At 38.1% G+C, this 23,539-nt stretch overlaps 1 protein-coding gene across 1 annotated transcript in view; it reads right to left on the bottom strand.

Moving 5' to 3' along the window:
- The window catches only part of ANKRD31 (ankyrin repeat domain 31), a 63,599-nt gene that overhangs the window by 16,445 nt on the left and 23,615 nt on the right, over window positions 1-23,539 (bottom strand). Inside the window, exons 11-20 of the mRNA XM_066339165.1 lie at window positions 22,641-22,785; window positions 21,027-21,088; window positions 18,645-18,786; window positions 15,035-15,220; window positions 14,451-14,593; window positions 11,805-11,964; window positions 11,292-11,374; window positions 10,367-10,448; window positions 8,151-8,247; window positions 3,321-4,371 (exon numbers count right to left, since the gene is read on the bottom strand). Of these exons, the coding sequence (XP_066195262.1) occupies window positions 3,321-4,371; window positions 8,151-8,247; window positions 10,367-10,448; window positions 11,292-11,374; window positions 11,805-11,964; window positions 14,451-14,593; window positions 15,035-15,220; window positions 18,645-18,786; window positions 21,027-21,088; window positions 22,641-22,785 (2,151 nt within the window). The remainder of the gene's footprint in view (window positions 1-3,320; window positions 4,372-8,150; window positions 8,248-10,366; window positions 10,449-11,291; window positions 11,375-11,804; window positions 11,965-14,450; window positions 14,594-15,034; window positions 15,221-18,644; window positions 18,787-21,026; window positions 21,089-22,640; window positions 22,786-23,539) is intronic.

The following is a 23,539-nucleotide window of genomic DNA, read 5'->3' as shown; positions in this document are numbered from 1 at the left end:
TTGTATCTTAGTTCCTCTTACACATAACAAGGCCTTGGATAAATTAATTTGCAATAGTGAACTCAGGCACTTACATGAGGCAAATCCGTGCAACAAGGAACTGCTACGTGAGGTACATGTATGTCAGAGTTAAGTTTCAGCAACCATGCAAACATGAAACACATTTGCACAAAAATTTTCACTTATATCAAGGGATATCACTTACATGTTTTAGGGGGAACCTGACAACCTTATGCAAAATTCAGTACAAACAAGCTTATTGTTAAATGCCTCTTTCATGTTAATACAGCCCAGTTCTACATACATTTACCTCTCCAGAAGCACATGTTATAGTTGTTTATATGATTTTGTCATATTGGCCACAGCTGGACCAACACAATTAAATAATGCAACAATTGCCTCTTAATCAATTCTGTTAGAACTTAGTAAGGTCACTTCTCATTCATAAGGTTAATCAATCCAAGGAAGAGAGTGATGCACCAGCAAATACTGAACCATCTCCTATCATATAAACTGGCTTGGGGTTGCTTTAAGAACTAAATTAAGACAATTAACTCAAATATTTCAATGAACACTCAATCGAATCGAATTCACATCCTAGGTCTACAGCATACAACAATTGCATTTTGCCTCCCCAAAGCTAACTTTAAATAAGGACTATGTATCAGCTGAATGTTGTTATCAAGTACCTCACCATAATGATAAAGGAGGGAAATTTACTGATCATCTCTTTGCAATGCAACAGACACTGGCTTCTAAATTTCGCTTTCTATAGCACCATTTTCCAAGACATAAATGAGTGTCATTTTCATCTTAGTAAAGATGAAACTGACACTAAACTGACTTCTCTATGTGCCATACACCAGTACTTGCAGCATTGGATTATAATTCCTTAGGACCCACGTGCATCAAGCTCCTATCACAGACAACTGTCTTGAAAATTTACAGTAGGCATACTGAATTTTTCATCCTTCCACTTAGTCATCTTGAAGTTTAAAGGAATATTACATGACTCAAAAAAACCCCAAACCAAACCAAACCAAACCAAAACAAAAAACCATAAACAAACAAAAACAAACAAACAAAAAACAAACAACAAACAAACAAAAACCCCCAACATGTCTCCATACCTATCATATGGCTTGATGTATGGCCTTGTGACTTACACTACCCTGTATTCCAGAACACAAGACCACACAAAATGCCAGCTCTCAGCAGAAAAGCATTCCTGAGATTACAGGTGCAGGAAAAGGAGTTCTTCCTATATTAACTAAACTGGTGAGTTGGCTGAAAAGAACTTCATGTTTTTATCAATATCCTACCCTGGAAATTAACAAGCTGTGTTGGTTTTGCACGGCCTGGTTTTCAGTAGCAGGGGTACCACAGAGGTGGTTTCTGTGAGTAGGTGCCAGAAGCTTCCACCACATCTGGTAGAGTAAATATCTAATGGCTCTGAGGATGGACACACTGCTGGCCAAGACTGGGCCAGTTAGAGATGTTGGTAACACCTCTGTGGTAACAGATGTAAGAACAAAATCAAAACAAAATGGGCACTGTTTTAGTTCCAGCCAGAGAAGAGGAGGAGGTGAGAACATGTGAGGGGAACAACATGGAGACACCAAGGTCAGTGGAGAAGGAGGGCAGGAGCTGCTCCAGGCCCCGGAGCCAAGATTCCTCTGAGGCCATGGTGGGACCATGGTGGAGCAGCTGTGCCCCTGCAGGCCCTGGGGATCCACGGGGGATGCAGAGATCACCCCCAGCCCCTGGGGATCCACGGGGGATGCAGAGATCACCCACAGCCCCTGGGGATCCAGGGGGATGCAGAGATCACCCACAGCCCCTGGGGATCCAGGGGGATGCAGAGATCACCCACAGCCCCTGGGGATCCACGGGGGATGCAGAGATCACCCACAGCCCCTGGGGGTCCACGGGGGATGCAGAGATCACCCACAGCCCTTGGAGATCCACGGGGGATGCAGAGATCCACCCACAGCACCTGGGGAAGGTGCCCGTGCTGGAGCAGGTGGATGCCTGCAGGAGGAGGCTGTGGTCCTGTGGAGGACTGGATGCAGAGAGGGGGCCCAGCTTCCAGGCTGGAGCAGCGTGTCCTTGGAGGGCTGCAGCCCGTGGAAGAGTGACCCACCCTGCAGCAGTTTTGGGAGGACTGTGTGCCCGTGGGAGGGACTCAGGCTGCAGCAGTTTTGGGAGGACTGCTGCTGGTGAGATTGGAACCACGCTGGGGAAGTTCCCAGAGAACTGTCTCCATGGGAGGGACCCCATGGTCTCCCAGGGGAAGGACTCCTGTCCCTGAGCAGGGGAGGGAAACCTCGGGTGATGAACTGACCAAAACCCCACGCCCTGTCTCCCTGTGCTGTTGGCGGGGAGGAGGGAGGAGATTGGAGGAAGAAACGGTGTTTTAAGGGCTTATTTTTACTTGTCATTATCGCCTCTGTTTTTGTTACAAATGAATTCACTTTGCACCTTTAAGTTGAGCCTGTTTTGCCCCTGGAGTGTTTTCTCTTGGTCCTTATCCCAACTTACAAAGCCTCCAATAATTTTTTTCTCTCTCCTCTGCTCTGCTGTGGCAGGGGACAGCAAGTGAGCAATTTTGTGGGTGTCTGGCATTTGGCCAGGGTCAAATCATCACACTAGATCACATCTGGGAATTCAGTCAATGAATTCCCTCATATACCAGGCCCCTGGCAACTGCTGTGCAAATCTGCTCTATATTTGGAGGGACAGGGAAATGCCTTTGTATTAAACAGGGGGGTTTATTTTTTTTTTTTTTTTCAAATATGGTTCATACCATACTGTATGTTTATAGAACCAGCAAGCACTTCAGCAAGTAATTTTGCATGCATTCATGCCTAATACAGCCCTATGAAATCCTTGACGCCATGATTTTTATTTGAGGGATTTGACAGTTTTTTCCAAGAATGACATTAAGTCATAACAACAATTACATTCCTGCTCTTTCCAGTATGAAAATCAGTTATTACACAAGGTAGATCAACTGAAGAGCCTACTCTGGTTCTAGAATAAGAAATAAGAAATAAGAAATATTAGCAAACTGGTAATGCAAAGTTAAACACAAATTTTATTTATGCAGTATTCTGGGTCTTAAAATTGTGGGCTGACAGAAGACTTCACCCATATGATTTTCCTTTTAAACCCATGAACAGTTATTAAAAACCAGTGAATAAAAATATTCACTAATAAGTGCTGAAGATGCAGACTAAACTGTGAGAACTGCTGTTTCTCCATTTTAGTGTGTGGGGTATTTTCATTATCTGCTAATATTATTATTTATCAACCATTACCTGCAGTTTGAACTCTAAAACGTTTTCTCCAGGCTTTATCCATCCCAATTCAAGCAGATCTATCAGCTGAGGCTTTTTCTTACTATTCCATACGTATCTCACTTGTTTTTGTTCCCATTCTTGATTACCATAACTCTGTGAAGATTTCTCACTGATGTTTGCTGGAGAGTCTGTATTTGAGTTAAGATTAGTAAGCATCAGGTTGGCATTAAATGAATTCTCACTACTTTGAAGGACCATTTGCTGCAAAGTATTAGAGTTCTTTGTAGATGCTGACAAATTTGCTTGCTGAGGCTGCTTCTGGAAAGCTTCTTTCCTATTCACATATCTGTGCAGATCTTCATGTGAAAGAACCTGCCTGCAGTCACTGGATGTCTGATAGACATCCTTATTGACAACAGTGCTTCGGGGTTCTACAATATTTAATGTGTTGGTCATCCAAGTGGGATTTAAAGACTTGTTTCTTTGTCCTACAATTGCTACACAATCAATATATTTTTGCTGTGAGTGCTTTGTTTTGGCAGTGGAAATAGTAGGTTCTGAAGGCAATGTCATCACTTCTGCAGCATTTGTCAGCTTTGACAGGTTGTCAAAGGGATATTCTCTTCCCCTGTTTTCAGATGCCAAAGCATGATCAGAAGCCTTTTTGCTTGTAATTGCTTCTTTATTTGCTGCTGTGTCATCCAAGCAGATGTGTGGATGCTGGATGCATTCCTGAGCTGAAAATCTATTTTCTAAAGGGACATGTGCTTCTAGTTTGTTTCCATTAGGCACACTGGTACCAAGTCCCATATTCAATGTTACTGCATTAGGACACATGATTTCATTAGCAGTTAAATTTTGTCTTGTATCACTTCCATGAAAAATAGCTAAGTTTGAGGTTTGCTTCTGTGATGATGAATTGAACATCTGCTTTGTTTTTCTGTAATTTTGTATTTTCTGCAATAATTTTTCCTGGTTTTGGGCAACAGCCAACAGACTCTTTTGCCTAGAAGCAAGGTTAACTAATTGCTTCCTTAGTGCACCTCTTTCAAACGATTCCACTGAAGCCCTAGAGAAAATGAAAAAATAAGGACATTGGAATTACTGTAAATACAAAATTAAAACAGTTTAACAGACATAATCCACAAAGAACAAGAACTCTGTGAAAATTTGAACAATATTTTTATCATGAATGAAGTTTAATGTTCAGATCCCAGGTTTATGGACAGCGGAGTGCAGAATCCCATAGTAGGATACAGAATTAAGTGGAAATCCTAGAGAATTGTTAGTCATCAAAATCCTATAGATAATGTTTGTCATCAGAACTTCAGAAATAGCCTTGCTTATACCACTCCTTAATTCACAGAATATATACTCCTACACACCCATTAATTCAAAGAATCAAAACTGTGTCTGTCGTATCACCAACTGCTCTTTTTACCACAATCACAGTAGCACATTGCATTCCATATCTCGAAGGTCTATTTTAGACCTTTTAAAATTAGTTCAGGATGAGCTCCTGAAGGATGATACTATAAGGGGTTTTTTTATGGTGTACACAACAGAAGATTTCATAATGATACCATTGTAATAATGTCATATGACCTTTAAGTCCTCCTAAAGAGGACAGAACAGTTTAGACTGCTGCCTGTGTAATCTGGGAATGCTGTACCCTTCATCAGACCCTGTTCCCAGATTGAATCTCCTTCCTGTGAGTCCACTTCCCTGGGAGAGACTTTACTTCCTTTCTGCTGGAAGGGAATTCTTTATTCACTCCACTTTCTTTGGTACAAGAGCCATCAACTCAGCATAACACTCTTTTCTCCTAATTCCTCTTCATGGGATAAGTGGCATCACTGCTACTCTGGCACCATTTTGGGAAGATAGAGAAGTGACACAAGCTGTGGAGAAAGGAACTGCAGTATGCTTTGTTTTTAAGGCCACCCACTGCAGAGGTGCCATGCAGCTAATCAAAAGAGACTGTTGAGGGGACCAGGACAAAGGTACACTAAGACTAAATGGCTCAGAACAAGGACAGAAAAAACACAGCTTGACAGTATTGCTGCCTGTACTGTGATACTGCTTGTTATCTCACGTGCTTAGAATGCATGTACCATGAACATATCAGCATACAGTCAATCACTGAGTCATCCATGACAATTATGGACTTCTACATAGGCCAGTGAGGCTTACACACACTTTTCTAGCGGTTTTTGCTCTGGGAAATGTTGTTGCTTTACTGCTATACCATTACAGAAGAAGTTGCAACTGGAGAGGCAAAGACAGTGTGACTAAAATGACAAAGTAACTTATAGCCACTAACAAATACAATACTTCTTTTTTTGCTTATTTTTCTCAGGTAAGAGATACATCTTAGTTCAGAAGATGCTAGTACCTACATCTTACAGAAAAAGAACAATCTAAGTAGTATCTTTCTCTGAGCCAATTAACTGAACTGGAAGATGGAAAATGTGATGATGCCTCCTGATCTTCTATGGCTTGTGTGACAAAAGTTATAGGCCAATTAATTAAAAAAATATGTTCACTTTATAAATAATAAAGAGTAAATATAATGTGATTTGGAATATAGCTCATTACTACTGATGGATGGCTGTTACATTAGCTGCAGGCTATCTGCAATATCCAGAAATATTTATCACTTCACTCTGGAACACAGTCTCACTCTCAATACTAGAAAACAGATACATTTGTGTCACTATTAATTTTTCTGTCCTTGTTTCTTAATTTGGTCACTATTTTGCCCGCAAGGATGATTTGGAATTCTAACTCATCATAACATCTTTTCTTCAATTATCTGTGTAATCTGTGTATCTTACTTTTTATAGCTGGCAAAATGGCCTGTGACAGAAATACTTCAGTCTCTTTGCTCAACAAACCTCTGTGTTTTGCCATGAGATTACCTGAAAGCTTTACACTGCTGTTTTCACATGACCAACCAAATCCTGCCCATACAAGCAGGAATGGAAACATCCTCATCAGCTGGCCTGGAAGCATCTGTTGAATAGGATGCTGTATTTTTAGGTGAGCATTCACTACATGACCAACCTTGAGTCCTTCTCAGAAGGAAGTAAAAGGAGGCCTTGTGAGAACTAGCACCATGAACAGTCCATGCTCACATTGAGATGAGCAATCCTAGCTCACATATTATTTGTTAAAAAAAAATATAGTCTGCAAGCATGCTTCAAACCATTTCTCTAAATGGCTCTTGTTGGCCATTGGCTTGGCTGAACGCTCCTAATCTAGGAGAGCTAAAGAAACAAATCAGAGGCAGGGACACTCCAAGTAGTGTCTTGAGTTGCTACTACTCTCCTCCATGATACTGCAAAATGAATGTAATTGCTCAATACCTCCCTTTCCTAATTTCTGCTTAGGTATTATGGCTCCATGAGGGAAAAAGTCCTGCTTCTCAGACCTGATTTCTTTTTACAACAAGGTAACCCACCTAGCTGATCAAGGGAAGCCAGGTGATGTAATCTTCTTGGATTTCAGTAGAACTTTTGATACTGCCTCTCACAGTATCCTTCTGGACAAAATGTCCAGCACACAGCTGGATAAACACATCATGTGAAGGGTGAGCAAGTGGCTCACCGGTCAGGCTCAAAGGCTTCTAGTAAATGGGGTGACACGAGGCTGGTTATCTGCCATAGGGCTCTTCCTTGGGCTCTGTGCTCTTCAACATCTTCACTAATGACTTGGATGCAGAACTGGAAGGGATACTAGGCAGGTTTGCTAACAATACAAAACTGGGAGGAGCTGTTGACTCCCTTGAGAGCAGGTAGGCCCTGCAGAGAGACTTCAGCAAATCAGAGGACTTGGCAATCACCAACCATATGAAGTTCAATAAGGAAAAGTTCTTGATTCTGCTCCTGGGATGGAGCAACACTCAACCTGTGGACAGACTGGGGAATAAGAAGCTGCGCAGCAGCAACATGGAAAAGGACCTGGGCATCCTGGTGGATAGCAGGTTCATCAGGAGTCAGCAGTGCCCTGGCAGCCAGGAGGTTCACCTCTGCTCAGTCTAGGCACAGCATCCCAGGCAATGGAGGGGATTGTCCTGCTCTGCTCTGCCCTGGGGCAGCCTCACCTCCAGTGCTGGGGGCTGCTCTGGGGGCCACAACAGCCCAATGTAAGCATACAGAGTGCCCAGAGGAGGCCACAAGGATGGTGAAGGGCCTTGAGGGGAACCCTTAAGAGAAGCAGCTGAGGTAATTTGGTCTGGAAGAGAGGGGAGAGCTCAGTGCAGTCACAGCTTCCTTGTGAGGGGCAGAGCAGGGGCAGGCACTGATCTCTGCTCTGTGGTCACAGTGACAGGACCCAAGGGAAGGGACTGAATTTGTGTAAGGGGAGGTTTAGGTTGGATATCAGGAAAAGGTTCTTAACCCCAGGAGTGGTTGGGCACTGGAAAAGGCTCTCCAGGGCAGCAGTCACAGCACCAAGCCTGACAGTTCAAGAAGTTTGGACACTGCTCTCAGGCACATGGTGGATAGTGTTGTGCAGGGTAGGAGCTGGACTCAATGATCCTTGTGAGTCATTTCCAACTCACCATATTTTGTGATTCTGTGTTTTTTCCATGCATTTTGTATTGTTCACTACCTAATTTTAATGCCTAATGTGAGCACAGCAACTGATGGATTTGCATTAGCTAAACCCTGAAGTCCCTCTTTCATATAAGTAACTGAAGCCAATACCAATCATGCTTCCAAAAAACCTGGATGAAAACCACATATATTAACTTTTATGCCACTATAAGCTAATCTCCTAACAACTTCTATCACTACTACTGCAAAGAATAGCTTCCTATGAATACAATCCTTGTATTCTACTTACCTGTATTTTTTAGCAATGGTATCCTTCTCTGTTTTCTGGACTGCAAGTATTTCATTCAAAGTAGCTTGTATCTGAGACAGCCTTTGGACATACACATCTGTTCAATATTTTGAAATAATCAAAATTATGACGGCAATAAGAAGTATAAAATAATTACATCAATAGCATTTTCAGTGTAGCAAACACACAGGTGATGTATGAAGACGCTGTTAGAGTACTACCTTATATTGCTTATATTGTAGTAGTGCAGGCTGGTAGCTCCTTACAACTGGAGTACTTTTAATGAAATTCTTACAGAAAGAATTAAATACAACTTTAACTTTAAAAAATTAGCTGAAGTACTGGAAAATTGTGAAGTACAAGTAGATTGTTTAGGAAATTACTATGAGAAAAAAAGAATAAATTAAAAAACTGCCCTATGGATGATAAGCCCTGAAAATTTTCAAGCTCTTTGTGTTGCAAGTAGCTAGGTAACATGGCAATTATACTGAAACCACCTGCAAACGTTACAGAATCTTCACAAGGTGCCTAAAACTTTCATTTGAAGTACTGTGAAGTAACATAACAAAGCTAGACTGTTTCAAGCTACATATAAAAGTAAAAGCATATCTATTCCAGTTTTACATGATTTCTAACTCATATTATAAAATTAAATTATATAGAAGAGCAATTATAAATTCTTCTTTATAAACCCTAACTCATAGACTTACAACATGAGGGTTAGAGAACAGAAGCAGTGGATACCACTGGGATAATTTGCTAAAATTGTAACCTAATTCCTGAAATTCTAAAAGTCAATGCAAGCTTCACATAATCAGGAAAAATGAGAAATTATAGTATTAAATTGGAATTTACAAAATGTTTCCCCAAACCTTTTTCCCAGTTCCTACCAATATTTTCCTACTTAATAATATGTACATATTGTTCTTATTAAAGGAGTTTAATAGAGAATTCGAATCTGTTATTTATAGTAGATTTCAATGCACGGAAATACCTTGAGATTTTACTCTACTTTTTAAGTTTGTCAGTGTACTTCCACGTATTTGTTCAGTCTTGTGCCTCATCAATAGTAATGGCTATGACTTAGTTTAAGAGGGGCTACCTTACCAATGCTTTTGTCAGTAATGGTAACAGATCACCATGTAAATTTTTCTCATATCCCTGAACAAGAGAATGTTCTGATTACCCCTGAAAAGGAGAAGTCTGATAGTTCTTTTTTGCTCATTCATGAAATGTGCACAGGTGTCTATCTATTGTATCATCTATCTGTCAACCATTTTTCAAGACATGTCTTTTAACTAACAGTCCATACACCATAAACTTGAGTTGGAAGCTATTAATCCACATAATTCCATATTTCACATTTGTTTTTAAAGAGATAAATTTACTCACAAATACTATTTGAAAGCTCCAGCTTGTATTTAGGAATATAATTTCAAAAACAAACTCTTTCTTTCTGTCAGCAAGTAAAACTGTTTTGTGAGTGTGAGATGCTCCAATTAAACAGCTCTGTCTAGATGGGCAAGGGCAGCTGGGGAGAGAGACCTTGGTCAAAGGCATTCTGGCAATAAGCTCTTGGAGCATCATGGCATGGACACAACAGACTCCAACAGCTACACAGCGGCATCATCATGATCCCCTAGGAAATCACTGCTGCTTAGTAAATTCTTGAGATTAATCTGAACTGAGATTTGATAGCCTAAGACAAATTACACCCCTGGGCATCAGCATTTCTGAAACTGCCCATCATTCATATTGCCTGCTGTAAAGAATTCTCTTGTTTTTGCTCTCATAAATTATTTCAGGCTCCTGGAAATCTAGCCACACCAGAATGAAAATGCTACATCTTCTACTTTACATAGAGACATAGCTGTTCTTGATCAGGTAGGTAGTCATGTGCTCATAACTGAATAATGCCGACAGAAGTATGCATTCTTATCTAATAATCCCTTTTTATATAATTAGGTTGACTTGAGACACATGCCTCCAAGTGGCATGCCTTCCTTTTCTGTCATAATATTCACTCCTGTGTAACAGAAAGTACTTCAGGAAGTGCCCACACCTGAGAAGTGTTATTAAAATCTTATTCTCTGAAGCTGCATTTTCCAGAGGAGTTATTCAAATATATTATGTGCAATAATGTTTTAAAAACATTATTATACTGCTGAAGATATTTAATAACTAAAAACAGATGAAATACTTCAATTCATGTCTACCTTCATCTTTGGAAGTTTTCAACTCAAATAGCAACAGTTCTTGCTGCTTCTTTTCTGTATCCTGTACAGCAGCAACAGACTCCTGTTAACAAACACAGAAATTATCTATGTAAAAAGTAGAGCCAAGTGCACCATACCAAACAGGCCAAAGACATATGGCCTGCAGTTTAGGTACTGGTGGACTCAAGTCTTTCCAGGTTGGGAATTACTGTGTAAAAGCAACGAAGCACTAGTAGGACAGAGTACATGGTGCCAAGAACATGCTCTGCAATGGGCTGTCACAGCCTGTGTTTGCTGTGGCATTCAAACTAGTCCATGCTCAGAGTCCTCCAAAAACCTCTGAGTGCACAGCAAAGACTGGACAGTGAATTTCACCGTGACAGCTTCATCTAGACAGTGTAGACATGGGTTACAGACACCAGGAAGAGCTAATAGTCTGTGCAAAAATCTTCCTTGTTGTTTTATGTTGAGATAAATAATATCTAAAGATCATCATCATCGTGATAACAATTCATTACTGTTTCAAAAAGAACTATTCTGGAATTAAAAGCTTCAGAACTCATGATCTTTTTTCTGTTTTTATAAGAAATAAGAAATGTGTGTCAGTATTGGCTACTGTTTGGCAATAAATTTGAATGCACAGGAATGAACAGAGAGACGTGATAATAAATATACTCACATATGTAAACCACAAGTTATCTACTATAACTCTCTGCATTATGCTGTTTTAATTATTTAAATATGATTATTTTATTATAAATATTAAAACATATTATTAAAATAAAATTATTATTTATCTATTATTAGAAATATTATTTAATTTTTATTAATAGTTTAAATTATATTAATACATTTTTCAGTCAGCAAATATCACTATGCAGTCATACACTACACAGCAGTTTAACAAAATGTTATCTATACTTACCACACTATATTTCTCATGTTGTGTCTCCAAAGCTGCATCATCATTTTTATAGCAGTCGTAACAATGATGTTTTGATTTCCCCTCTCCACAATTAAGAAAAAATAAATAAAATTTAAAATTAATTTTCAGGAGCATCATAGGTTGGATTAGCTAATATAGGTTACAAAGATGCAATGGCAAATCAACTAATGAAAAGTAGCTTGTGTATGCAGAAGAGATCAAATTTAGGTCGCATAAAGAAATGAAAGCTACTAATTTTTTCAAAACTGCTCATTTCCCTTCCTGTGTTGGGAAGTATGGATAATAACAAGAATCTGAATATCCAAATATGTTATTTTACCTCATTCTCTCAGAAAAAACAAAACCCATTCATGCATCCTGTTTTCTGTAAATAAATAAATAGCATTCAATAGTTAATAGAATTGAAAATATCAGTGTCATACTATTTGAATCTATGATTTTTCATTAAAACTACAGGGTAATCCTATGGTTTATATTACAAAACTAACATACCAGTAACTTCAACAGTTTGAACAGGAAGTACAGAGTTCATAGCACTATATGACTTCAGCAGTTCTTTCATTTCTTCATCATAAGCTTGATCAAAAGCACTTTCTCCTGAACCATCCCTCTCATTGGGATTTGCTCCATGTTGCAGCAGAATCCTGACTGCCTATTATGCAATTTTGTCAATTAATTATACAATTATATCTAACTTACATAATACACAAATAATACAGGTTCAAATAAGATACTCTACAATCATTACTTGCAATCTAAATAAAACAAAACAAGTAACAGGCTATTATCAACACAGATTTCTATCTTACATTGCTTAGATTTTTCCATTAAAAGACACAAATAATTCACAATTTTTCAGAAAACATGTAATTTTTACAGTGCTAATTTTTATGATTTTACAGTTATACAGAACAACTACAAAACACCATGTATCTAAATTAAAAAGAGCTAGTCAACTGCATTAAAAGTGCAGAATAGAAGTGCATTTCTTTCTTTAATATTGGTTTGGGTTTTGTGAACTGATTTTTTTTTCCTAATTCAAAAAAACTTGCAAGTTTGCTTAATCGCAAAATGTGGAAATGAGATTAATGCATCAGCAAAATGCTGATCTACCCCCTAAATTCAGATCATGTGAAGTACTGATGAGGTCAAAGCTTGGAAGGTAAAAGAATTTTCATATGTACTATTTTCAGCTCTAGCATTTCCTCTTATTTCTTACCCTCACAGGGCAGTTAAGTAGGAAAATGCATCAGGACAAGAATGCTAACTCAAAGCTCAGGATGTTCTCTGTTGGTTTTCCCCCAAAATACTGAATAATAAATATTTACAAGAACTCTACTGATAGTTTGTCTCCAAGCATGTGAAATCATCCTCTTTCTTTTACCCTTGCTCACAGAAAAATATAAATGTGATTAAACATGAATTGTCCTGGCAGAAATAGAAGTATCTTTGAGCCAATCTGGCATCACCTTTACACTTCAGTTCCCCAGAACTCACTCTACCAAAAGAACATTTTATTTATTTCTGTGCAGTGCTGGGCACCACAAGATAAGGTCTCTGAATGTGTCCAGAGGAGGACAACAAAGCTGGTGAGAGTGCTGGGAGACATGTCCCGTGAGGAGCCACTGAGAACTCGGGCGTGTCTAGTCTGGACAAAAGGAGACTGAGGGATGACCTCACTGCTCTCTACAGCTTCCTGGGCATGGGAAATAGGGAGGGAAATACCCATCTTCTCTCCCTGGGATCCAGTGATAGATAAGTGGGAATGGGTCTAAGCTGTGCTACAGGAGTTTCATAGGGAAGTGGTCAATGTCCCAAGCCTGGTAACTTTGAAGGAACATCTGGACAATGTTAACATGATTTAAGTTCTGGTTGGCCCCAAAGGGTTCAGGCAGTTGCACTAGATGATCACGTAGGTCCGTTCTAACTGAAATATTCTGTTTTCTAGAACCATAGAATGGTTTGGGTGGGAAGGGACCAGTTAATAAAAATTTGTTTATTTTTAAACAACAGGCCCAGGATCTTTTCTTTACAAAAAGATTTTTTTTTTTTAATTGAAGTAGTGAGACACTGAAACAGATTGCCCAAAGAAGTTGTGGTTATCCCATCTCAAGAAATGTTCGAAGTCTGGCAAGCTGAGCTAGTGAAAAAGTGCCCCATTCAAGACAGGGGCTTAAGCCACAACCACCAGGGGCAGTGGCGAGAGTTGTATCCAGCCTACTCCAGACTTTTGGGGGCACAAAGGCCACTGTCAACAGCGACTCCATGTCCTGGTTTAGGGCAAATTTGGTATTAGGGCAAAATATGACTATAAGTCAATCACTTCATTCCATAAATAGTGCACAGCCCAGAGCCCCTTGAGCTCTCTCACACAACTAAGGGCTGCACACCAGACCTCCGTTCGAGCAGTGACACATCTCAGGGCTGCCCCTCAAGACAGAGAAATTTCTTGTCACAACAGATTTTCAGTAATTGACACTAAACTTCGCAATCTTAGCTAAGTGATAGAAAGGATTGACTGTACACATGTAGTTCTTTAGACATAAATTGCTGACTGAGTATGGGATTGATCTAGCCATCTGAGAAGGAGGTTAGAAAGCAAGGGGGTCCTTTCTAAACATCATGACTCAACAGGAGGTCCCTCTCTACAGATGAGACCTTGTTCTTTATGCAGTAAACCATAGAATTGTGTTAAACAACTGTCACAATTATAAAGTTCACAAGTGAACTTTGTTAATTCACTATTTTATATCAGAAAAGCATATTATTGCTTCTCTCTTAAATGTGAAGTACACCACTCCTATCTGTGGCAGCACTGAACTATCAATAAACTGAGAATGTTCAACTTTAATACTGTTTTTAAGAAGCCCAAACTTGGCAAAGAACCACAGGGAGTTTCTGAATTTTTATGGTTTTTCTGGTGTAATAAAGAAGTCAATTAACTGCACAATTTCAACTGTCACTATTGAAGAATATTTTCCTCTAATTTTGATCAATTTAAAGAATACCGGTTTATGTCCTAAATGAAAACTATACACTAAAATTTTGTTAGTAACTTAAATGAAATGGGGATTTTGCTTTGTTGACGCTCTGTTGGAAACTGGGGTTAGGAAATCTTACATAAAAAAAAAAATATACCTCAAAATAATTGCCAGAAACAGCATCGTGTATTGGTAAAACACCACAGAGACTTCTGCAGTTAACATTAGCCCCTGCTTTCAGTAATTCTAAGATCACATCAGCAAATCCCCCATTGGAGGCTTCATGAATTGCTGTCCAACCTAATAAAAACAAGGTAACACAATACAGCATGCATTTGATTTGGAAAGATCCACAGAGGTCACTGAATAGTAGCTCTACATTTTGCTGCATTTAAGATAAATCTTACACAAATAATCATCTTGAAATGTCAAAGTAAACTATTTAATGTGTAATTCAATTTACTTCAAAGAAAAACTTAGCCAGTATTAAGCAGAAAAACATTGCTCTCTTTTCTACTGCAGTACTAAAAATAATAGAAGAAACAAAACATTGGAGTAGATAAACTTTAAAGACTAAGGAGCATAATATAAACAATCTGACTTCCTTTCGTCCTCAAAATTTTAAGCCAAGAATCCATAATTTTATTAAAATGACACATATTATATAAACATGTCTATACTACTACTAGATTATGTAAAACTGTAGTATAAAACAAGCCCCTAAGGGAGTATTTTTCAAACCTGCATAGTCCTGTTCATTGACAGAAATTCCAGATGATATTAGAGTCTTCACCAGAGACAAATCTCCTCTCCTAGCAGCAGAGTGCAGCTGAGTTTCCCCTTTTGCATTTTTCTTGAATTTCATCTTTCTTCCAACTCTTGTCTTACAGGTACCATGTACAATTCCACCCTCTTCCCTGATAGATTCTAAACAGATATTGGGTGTTCATTAGATTCTTTTTCACAATGAATGCTTAAGTATAAACAGAAAATTAACTTCATAATTCATTTGAATTACTGCAAATGTGTGTAATACTGTTGCTTTAATTATTCAGCAATATTAACCGGCAAAAAGTTGAAAGGTACTGTACAACAGCTCAGAAAACAAGCAGATCCTATACTTAAGAATTTCCAGTCAAAACCTAGATGATTCAACAATGATACAACAAATTAGGAAAAAACGAGAAATGTACCAAGGTTGAAATTTTTGCTGTATAGAGACAGGGAACATGTTAGGTTTCTCCATGGACTGCTTTCAGGTTTCCAGGCTGCTAAATATATGAATTAAATAAAGACATTTTAAAAACTATTAAAAATTGGAGACTTGACCACCACTCCTTATCAGTTCCTAATTCTGTATCAGGAAAAAGATAGTTGTGTGACATATATATATATTACACACACATATATACATATATATATAAACACACAGCTTGATGAATATATATATATATATACATATATATTGACACACACACGAAAAGGTTTTTTTACAGCTGTGATGTGAAAAACTACTGTAGACTGATTACAAGTTTTTGAGTAATGTTTAGTGGCATAGAAAATCTGTTATTTAAACCTGTGCACAACTGGACCCATAACTGCAGATAAAATTGATTTAATCCTTATTGGTTCACAAAGCATTCACTTTAATGATATCAGGTGGTCATCAGAGAGGTTCTAATTCTTAAGTTTCAGGGAACAGATCAACTAAATTCTAAGAGATGCAACAGAAAAAAAAGACATGTGAAGTAAGGACAACCCCCTCCTCAAACTGCTATGAAAGAGACAGGATATATAAATCTTCTAAAGCTCTATCATCCATACAAACTTTTTTCAATCTACTGTTCCTTTTATTACAATATCATACTACCCAGATATTTTTTTGAAGTTTTTGGTGTTCTTTCTCTGATTTTTTGAAAATACATAATTTATTCAAGGAACACAAAAGTGTAAAGTTTTAAATGAGCATTCTGTGACTCTTATCCATGAAGTTTTTTCCCCTTTTATTCCTATGAACAACTAGGTTCTGCGTCTTCCTTGTCTCATCAAACAGGCTCTTTTCTCAAATATTTTCAGTCAGTATTATCCATTAGTATCAAAAATCTTCTGCAGCTGACAGCTGCCTTTCTTCCTGCCTTCTGGATAATTGGCTTTTCCAATGTTTCCTTCAAAGTAAACTATGGAGCTTGTCATACAAGACTACTTGAAAGAACATGAAAGACAGCCTGAAGTGATAGTAGAGACAAACATACAGTGAGGATATACCCATATTGGTTTTAAATGAAAGGCTGATGAAATGTTAAGAAAGCATTCAGGCAACCCTCTTTGCACTGATGCTGCATGGCCTACACTGTATTGTCAACAAGAAAAACTCAAGAGCTCCTTTTTTAAATGAAAACTTGAGATTCTAGAGCACACAAAGGCATCACATTATTAAAATACTCCTGCAGTCTGAGACCTACTTTACCATAAGATAATGTATTGTCTTGTCTAAAAGCTTCTGAGTCTGAACTCCCAAAGCAATCATCCACTTTCTGATTCTTCCTTTTCTTCCCTTTTGATTCATGGGAGAATGTCCTAGGGACTTTTTAGAGACGTCGAAGAAAAAAAAGGGGCACACAACAGCCCATTAAGCTAATGAACCTTAGCAATATTGGCTGCAAGTGAACAGAAATAATTGCAAAGTTTTCCAGTTAAATTGTCATGCACAACAGTTTGCTTCACGGCTGTTAGGAAATGTTTGCAAAAGCATGATGGGACATTGGTTTGTGAATCACAAAATACTGTCTCTCTTTTGGATGCACTGCCAGGTGGGTCACGAGAAGGAAAGATCCAGTTCTTGGCAAATACAACGTCCAGTCAGCACAGTATAAAGATAAAATGAAGAGATTACTGTAACCAGCAGTCAGGTTGGATTAGGCTGACATACCTCAGCAACTTCAAGGACATTGTCCTTCAATACCTCCACATGGGTCTGTGAGCAATTATTTCCCCTGGGTGAACTATCAGAAAAGAAGCAAGCTGTTTGTACCTTCCTTCTGTATAAGCAGAATGGAAATGTTGGGAACCTAAGTAAGCGACTCATTGTAGATGAAAGTGACACTGTCACTTGTGAAGAGAAGATTTTTATTCAACACTAGAGTAAAACAAGGAAGACCAGTGGGACATAGAAACAATGAGTTAAAAAGGCCAGTTAAACACAAATAAGTGTAGGAAAGCAAAAAATCTGAAAACTCCACAAGCCAGAAAACATCAGCTCATTTTCCAGTTTATTTCTACAGCATTCTGAATGCCATTGTCCTGAACTCCAAATTTATTAAGGCCTTCAACTGTACAAAGGGATTCACTTTCTTACACTACCTCTGAAATGGCAACAGTCTCCCGGTATGAAGTGAATAATTAATTTAATTTAACAAATTATTATTACCTGAAGAATCTCTTAAGAGGAAAAAAGTAGCCTGGAACATGATATCCCAGAGGAGACCAAAATATCAAACACATGCTTGAAACAAATCCTTTCAAAAGCATAATGGCACAAATAGGAGGTAAAAAAAGGCTAAAGGGGAGAGGGATCCTATCAGAACTACAGGTTTTGGTTTTAGCAAGTTTTGAGTACCATGGTTCTCTGGTCCCAGAAAGAACCAAAGTGCACATAATGAGTGCCAGCTTTGCCAAAAAAATCACTAAGGGGAAATATTTAGAGGTTTAGAGGTTGAGATAAGTTGGACCAGGGCTCTATTGTGATGGTAAGGCTACAAGATAAATGCAAATCTTAGACTGGGATGAAAATGCTAAACAAAAAAGCTGCATGTGCAGGCAGAAGAGAATATAACTACAGGAAGATGCTAGATCCTAATTCTCATGGAAGTAGGTTTGTATCTAGAATAAAGCTAACCAAAAGGTACCAGTACAATCAGAGTCTATGCTGATTTGTGCCTGGTGAGGATATATTCTATATATTATTATATTCGATAAAATGTAAGTGGATCTTTGTGTGCCAAGTATTTCGAGATATTTCTGTTCTTTGATCTGTGGCACATAAAGCAGGTAACTGAAGATGATCAAATGTTATTTTAAACTGCTGTTTATGTAAAATACTTAAGTAAGGATAAGCTTGAAGCTCTCACTTATGATCCTGCACCCCCTCAAACCACAATACTGGAAGACTGATGAATATAACATAAAACAAAATGTGTATTCTGTAAAATAGCGCGCAGATATTTCTGGAACTATTTAGGTATTCATTAGAGTATTTACTCAATATGCTATATAGTCCTTGTCAAATTTTCCCTCACACATTTCAAAAAGCCTTCCTCATGTATATTTGGAAAAAAACTCGTTAACTTTTCACCTGACTTCTTAGATGTTTGCTGTTTTGATGCTTGACTCCGTTGTGATGGAGGTTTGTTGTTGCTGCTACTGGAATGTGAGGCTGCCTTTGCTTTTTGGCTTGTCTTTTTAGGATTTTCACATGGTGGTTCTGACTCCTCTGTCTGTAAGGAAATCTATCAAAACAAAGGCAAAGAGAGTTTTAAACTTAGGGCTGATCATTAGTTTTATTTCCATTAACATCAGATTACGCTTGATTTGTCAAGTTTTGCAAAAAGTCATTCTGAAGGTGTTCTCATATCGGTATTTAGGCTCTTGTCACTCAAACTACTACTGTTACTCTGCATGAGACTATGTTGATCCCTGTCACATCCTGTTGTAACTTTAAAACAGATACATTGTGAGAGGAAGTCAAAGCAAATCAGTATTGACTGAGAATCAAGTGCTCTTAAATAGACAGTCAGAGAATTTTGTGCACACTTTTTCTCCAGAAACCACGGATGTGAAACAACACAAATTGGTGATCTCCTCCCCTTTACAAAGAAGTTGCTGAGCTTCCACCGGTGCTGCTCTTCTATTCTGCAAATGAATTTTCACTGTGCCATTGCTGATTACATTCCTGTTGCAATACCACCTGACAGCTCAGTTTCCCTACAACATTAAGTGGGATGCAACAGTTATAAACAGATACAGCAATAGTCTGGATCATTTCATTAGGTCAGTCATGAAGGAAATATGTTTTCTATAAAGCTCCTTGGATTGTAAGTGGAACTAAACTTGAGATCCATATAACATGAGATATTATTTCTAAATAGTTTTACTCTTTGTTGTAACCTCTGCTATAAGAATTGCCTTTTCTGAACTTGGGGGATTTTTAAAAACTTTTTCTGCCTTCTGAAAAAAGTTCCTAAGAAGTTTAATACTGTGTTTTTCACCAAATTTGTTTTTCTGCTTTGTTCATGTTTAGCAAAACTTCCTTTGATGCTCCAGTATGATCATGCTGAAGTACACCTGCATTTCGATTCTATCTCCAAAACAAGCTGTATAATTAACTTCATTTTCTCATAAATTCCTTTATTATATAATCAAAGAAAACTGTGCTGCTATAAAACTAATTGATTTTCTCTCTGCTGCTTTTTTGCAGGATCAAGAAATTAAGGAACTATGAAATAAGCGCATAACAAACATTCACAGGCAAAATTCAACAATAAATATTACTGAAATGCTTTAAACTTGTATTTATTTTTGAAAATTGAATGAGCTTGAATTAATGATCTGCCTTTAAAACTGCCTCTGTGGTCACAAACCAGAGCTCTAGTTTCACATTTCTGACAAGCCTGTCTGCAATTATTCTAGGAAATGATAAAGAAGGGTAAATAACTCATCAAAACCACACAGAATTAACTCATGGTAATCTCCAAACACAGTAGGCTGAAAGGCCAGTGACTAAGTAGCATTATCCTTCTGATTACCTCATATCTGGAGACAGAACCAGAACACACACTGCAACATCTGACACATCTACTGAAATTATTAGTTACAAATCTACAGTAATAGGTTTACATAATTAAATGTATACTGTACCATCTTTACCAATCATTTAATGTTCAAAAGCATAATCTAAGGCTACACGCCATGGATGCTGTTACACTGTAACATTTCAGAGAACACATAGACTGCACAGCTGTCAGTAACAAGGACAGTTATCATCACCACATAAAACTTCAAAAGCTCCAAAAGATGTATTTATGCACACTACATTCTACATCTCAGATATTATCTGTTATCATTGTTGAAAGGAAGAAAACCGAGGGAGAAAATGCAGTTCTTAATGCTAAAAGCTGTTGTTCTATAAGCAAACACTGACCCAAGTGACTGATCACGGTGTCTTGTCTTCACATGAGGCACCAGCTCTCTCATCCTGCTGAAACCCCACAGCAAAATTGTGCAATCCCTGCACAAGACAGTGTCTTCCCAACCCTTTCCTCTCAAAATCCAACACGGCTTACCCTACACAGAGGCAAGACACATTTATCCTACTGCTACAAGCCAGGGAAAAAAAATGGCAGTTTCAGTAAGGTTTCTGCAAGTACAAACAGGCACTGATGCACCATGCTTTCAGTAAGTAGCTCTGCAGCACTTGCAAAAACAGAAAGAACTGCCATCCATGAGACACCTGCCTCTGTCTTGCATCCTCATGAGGCTGTACCTTATCCCAAGCACCAGTAAGGACGAGCCTAACACCATCACTCCCAGTCCCTGCTGGATTTATCTGGTACATCATGTGCTGGAATTGAAACATTCTTCAGAAACAGTCATTTGCTTCAGTTTACTGAAGACTGTCAGCAAGCCCTTAACTTTGATGAAGTTTATGATCAAATCAGATTTTTTTGTAAATATGTACCCGGTGATGGCTTGTATCTTCTACACATGGAGTATTTAACATGTTCTTTGAACCATCTCCATCTGAAATGAAAAATGAAGACAAAAAGAAACCAGAATTGAGAAGAGATTGTAATTTACTTTACATATATACCATCTTATGTCTACAATATTGCATGTAACATTACTTACAAATTTAGCTTCCCAGAGAAATTATCAAGCCTGTAAGGTTTTTACTGGAATCTAAACCATATCAATATATATAAAATCTTTATCAAATTTTGGAGTCTAATCTTTGTTCCAAATAGTGTCTTGTTCACAAGATGTTTGGTGAGAGTAAAGAATGGCATAATATTTTCAAATTTCTTGATGATTAATGACCTGAACAATTAATTTTGAAACTTAGCATAACTCCTGACTCTTCTCAGAAAGACTTCAAGTGTGCTTCAGGATACCCAAGGAATCTCGGAGCAGCAGACTGAAAGTCCTCACTAGCACTTCATCCATCTAATCTTCATGTCACCTGACAGCTTCTCATGGGCAAGTCTGATGTTATCTCAGTCTCCCTTCAAGCCTAGTTTTGAGCTCTGTCAATGAACCCTGCTAACTTATGAGCCAAGACCCTCTTCCTTCTCTGAGAAAGGTGAATGCCACCTGACACCAGAAGGCCTGCGGACATGCAGACCATCCCTTTACTGAAAAATCCAGAACTGTGGCAGTGACATTAGCTATAGAGTCATGCTTAGACAGGTTTGTCTACTTCTTCCAATGTCCCTGCTCACAACTGGAAGAAGAGAGGAAAAAATTACCTGTCTACCAGATTCCCTTGCTAGCTATCCTAAGGCCCTGAAGTCTCTTTTGATTATCCCTGGACTACATGTTACAGCTTCATTGCCACCCATGTGGAAAAGCAGAAATGGATAATAGTCTGAGGGACTGGAACTCCTTCTGACTTAATAATACTACAGCCCACACTGGCCCATGGGTATACATGAGCTAGTCCTAATCCTAGTTTTTAATCCTAGCTCTAATCAAGGCTTATCTTGTACTTGCTGCGGATAAACAGCCTTCTTCCAACTTTCTACACAATTTAGCTCCCAAGACTGTACCAGACCCATTCTCTCCTTAGCCAACCTTCTAATCCAACCTTCTCCTTGCACACTCACTAGCTGTTACTTACAGTAATATTTTCCTGTATCCAGCCCTAGCAGCAATTAAGGCTTGGGAACCCCTAAAATCTACATCTAATCCTAGGACCCCATTTTTTATCTTATGGAGCCTTCAAAATTCAGACTTCATGCCCAATTAAAACCAAACTTTACCTCTAAACCATACCTCATCCATCATCAAGTCAAGCAATGCTGCATCCTCCATTTAGATAGACAATTATTGTGCTTCATATCTTAATTTTAAATTTAAAGGTAACTCCAGCCCAAGAAACAGCTGGACATCATTATCTTTTACACTTTGTCAATGTACAGCAACTGTGGAGGGTAAAGAGTGCTCACTGGTAACAAGGCATGAGACAGTGAAGGCCATAGAGTACTAGCAGTTCAAATTAAAGAAATATAATTCAACAGACATTATAAATCTCTCCAATTAGCTGTAATGTTACATCAGAGTAATTCTTTCTTACCTGTTACTGAGTATCTTCTGGACTTTTCTATAGAACTTTTAAGAATTTTCACCATAGATGGGTCAGAAGCTTCGTCTAATGCACACTTTCCCGTCTGATTTCTTAATAAAGGATCAGCTCCGTACCAAAGTAGTAAGCTCACCATCTAGAAAAGTAAGTTTTTCAGGTAATTTCTTTTCTGACAGTATTTTTCAGGATCCTTATACAGGCTTCTCTTTCTTGTACCTGACAATATGAGCAACTAAAACCAAATTCCTCTTTATTCTAATTCATGCACACCAAGTATTCCCCTAAATACATCATTATCCTATAGCCTTATTATTTTTATAAATTGTTCCAGTTATTAACCTAATGCAATTAAAACAAGTTCTCTCAAAAAAACAGGACAGGATTCATCCTCCCATAACTCTTAAATGGTATAAAATAACAGGTGATTTTAGGGTTTAAGTCAGCTTATCCATCTAGGATATCTACTTTAGGAGAAAATAAATTGTGCTCTAGATGTGCCTATTGTGACTCCTGTGAATGCAAAGGAAATTTTGCCAGCTATTTCTGATATATGTTGTAACATATATCTACTCCAATCAAACACATTCAGATGGTCTTGCTATCTATGTTATGATTACTATACAAATATAAAGCCTGAATCAATTGTTAGTCAAGAAATTACCACTTTAGCAAAATGTTCCACCAACCCTTGCAAAATATTTTTTAAGACATGGGAAATTTACAATCTGATTATTTTGTTTCTGTGGGTAACTCTGCAATCTTATTCCAGCATTAGTATGATTTTACTTATATCTCTGCATTTCTTTCTTCAGCATCTGTTATCTTTTCAGATTGAACTTGACTCACATCCTTCAACTGTGTGTTCAAGCCCCTCATTATTTCTAAACCAG

Source organism: Sylvia atricapilla, chromosome Z (assembly GCF_009819655.1).
Source record: "Sylvia atricapilla isolate bSylAtr1 chromosome Z, bSylAtr1.pri, whole genome shotgun sequence".
NCBI lineage: Eukaryota > Metazoa > Chordata > Aves > Passeriformes > Sylviidae > Sylvia > Sylvia atricapilla.
This window is presented reverse-complemented; position numbering and strand designations above follow the sequence as displayed.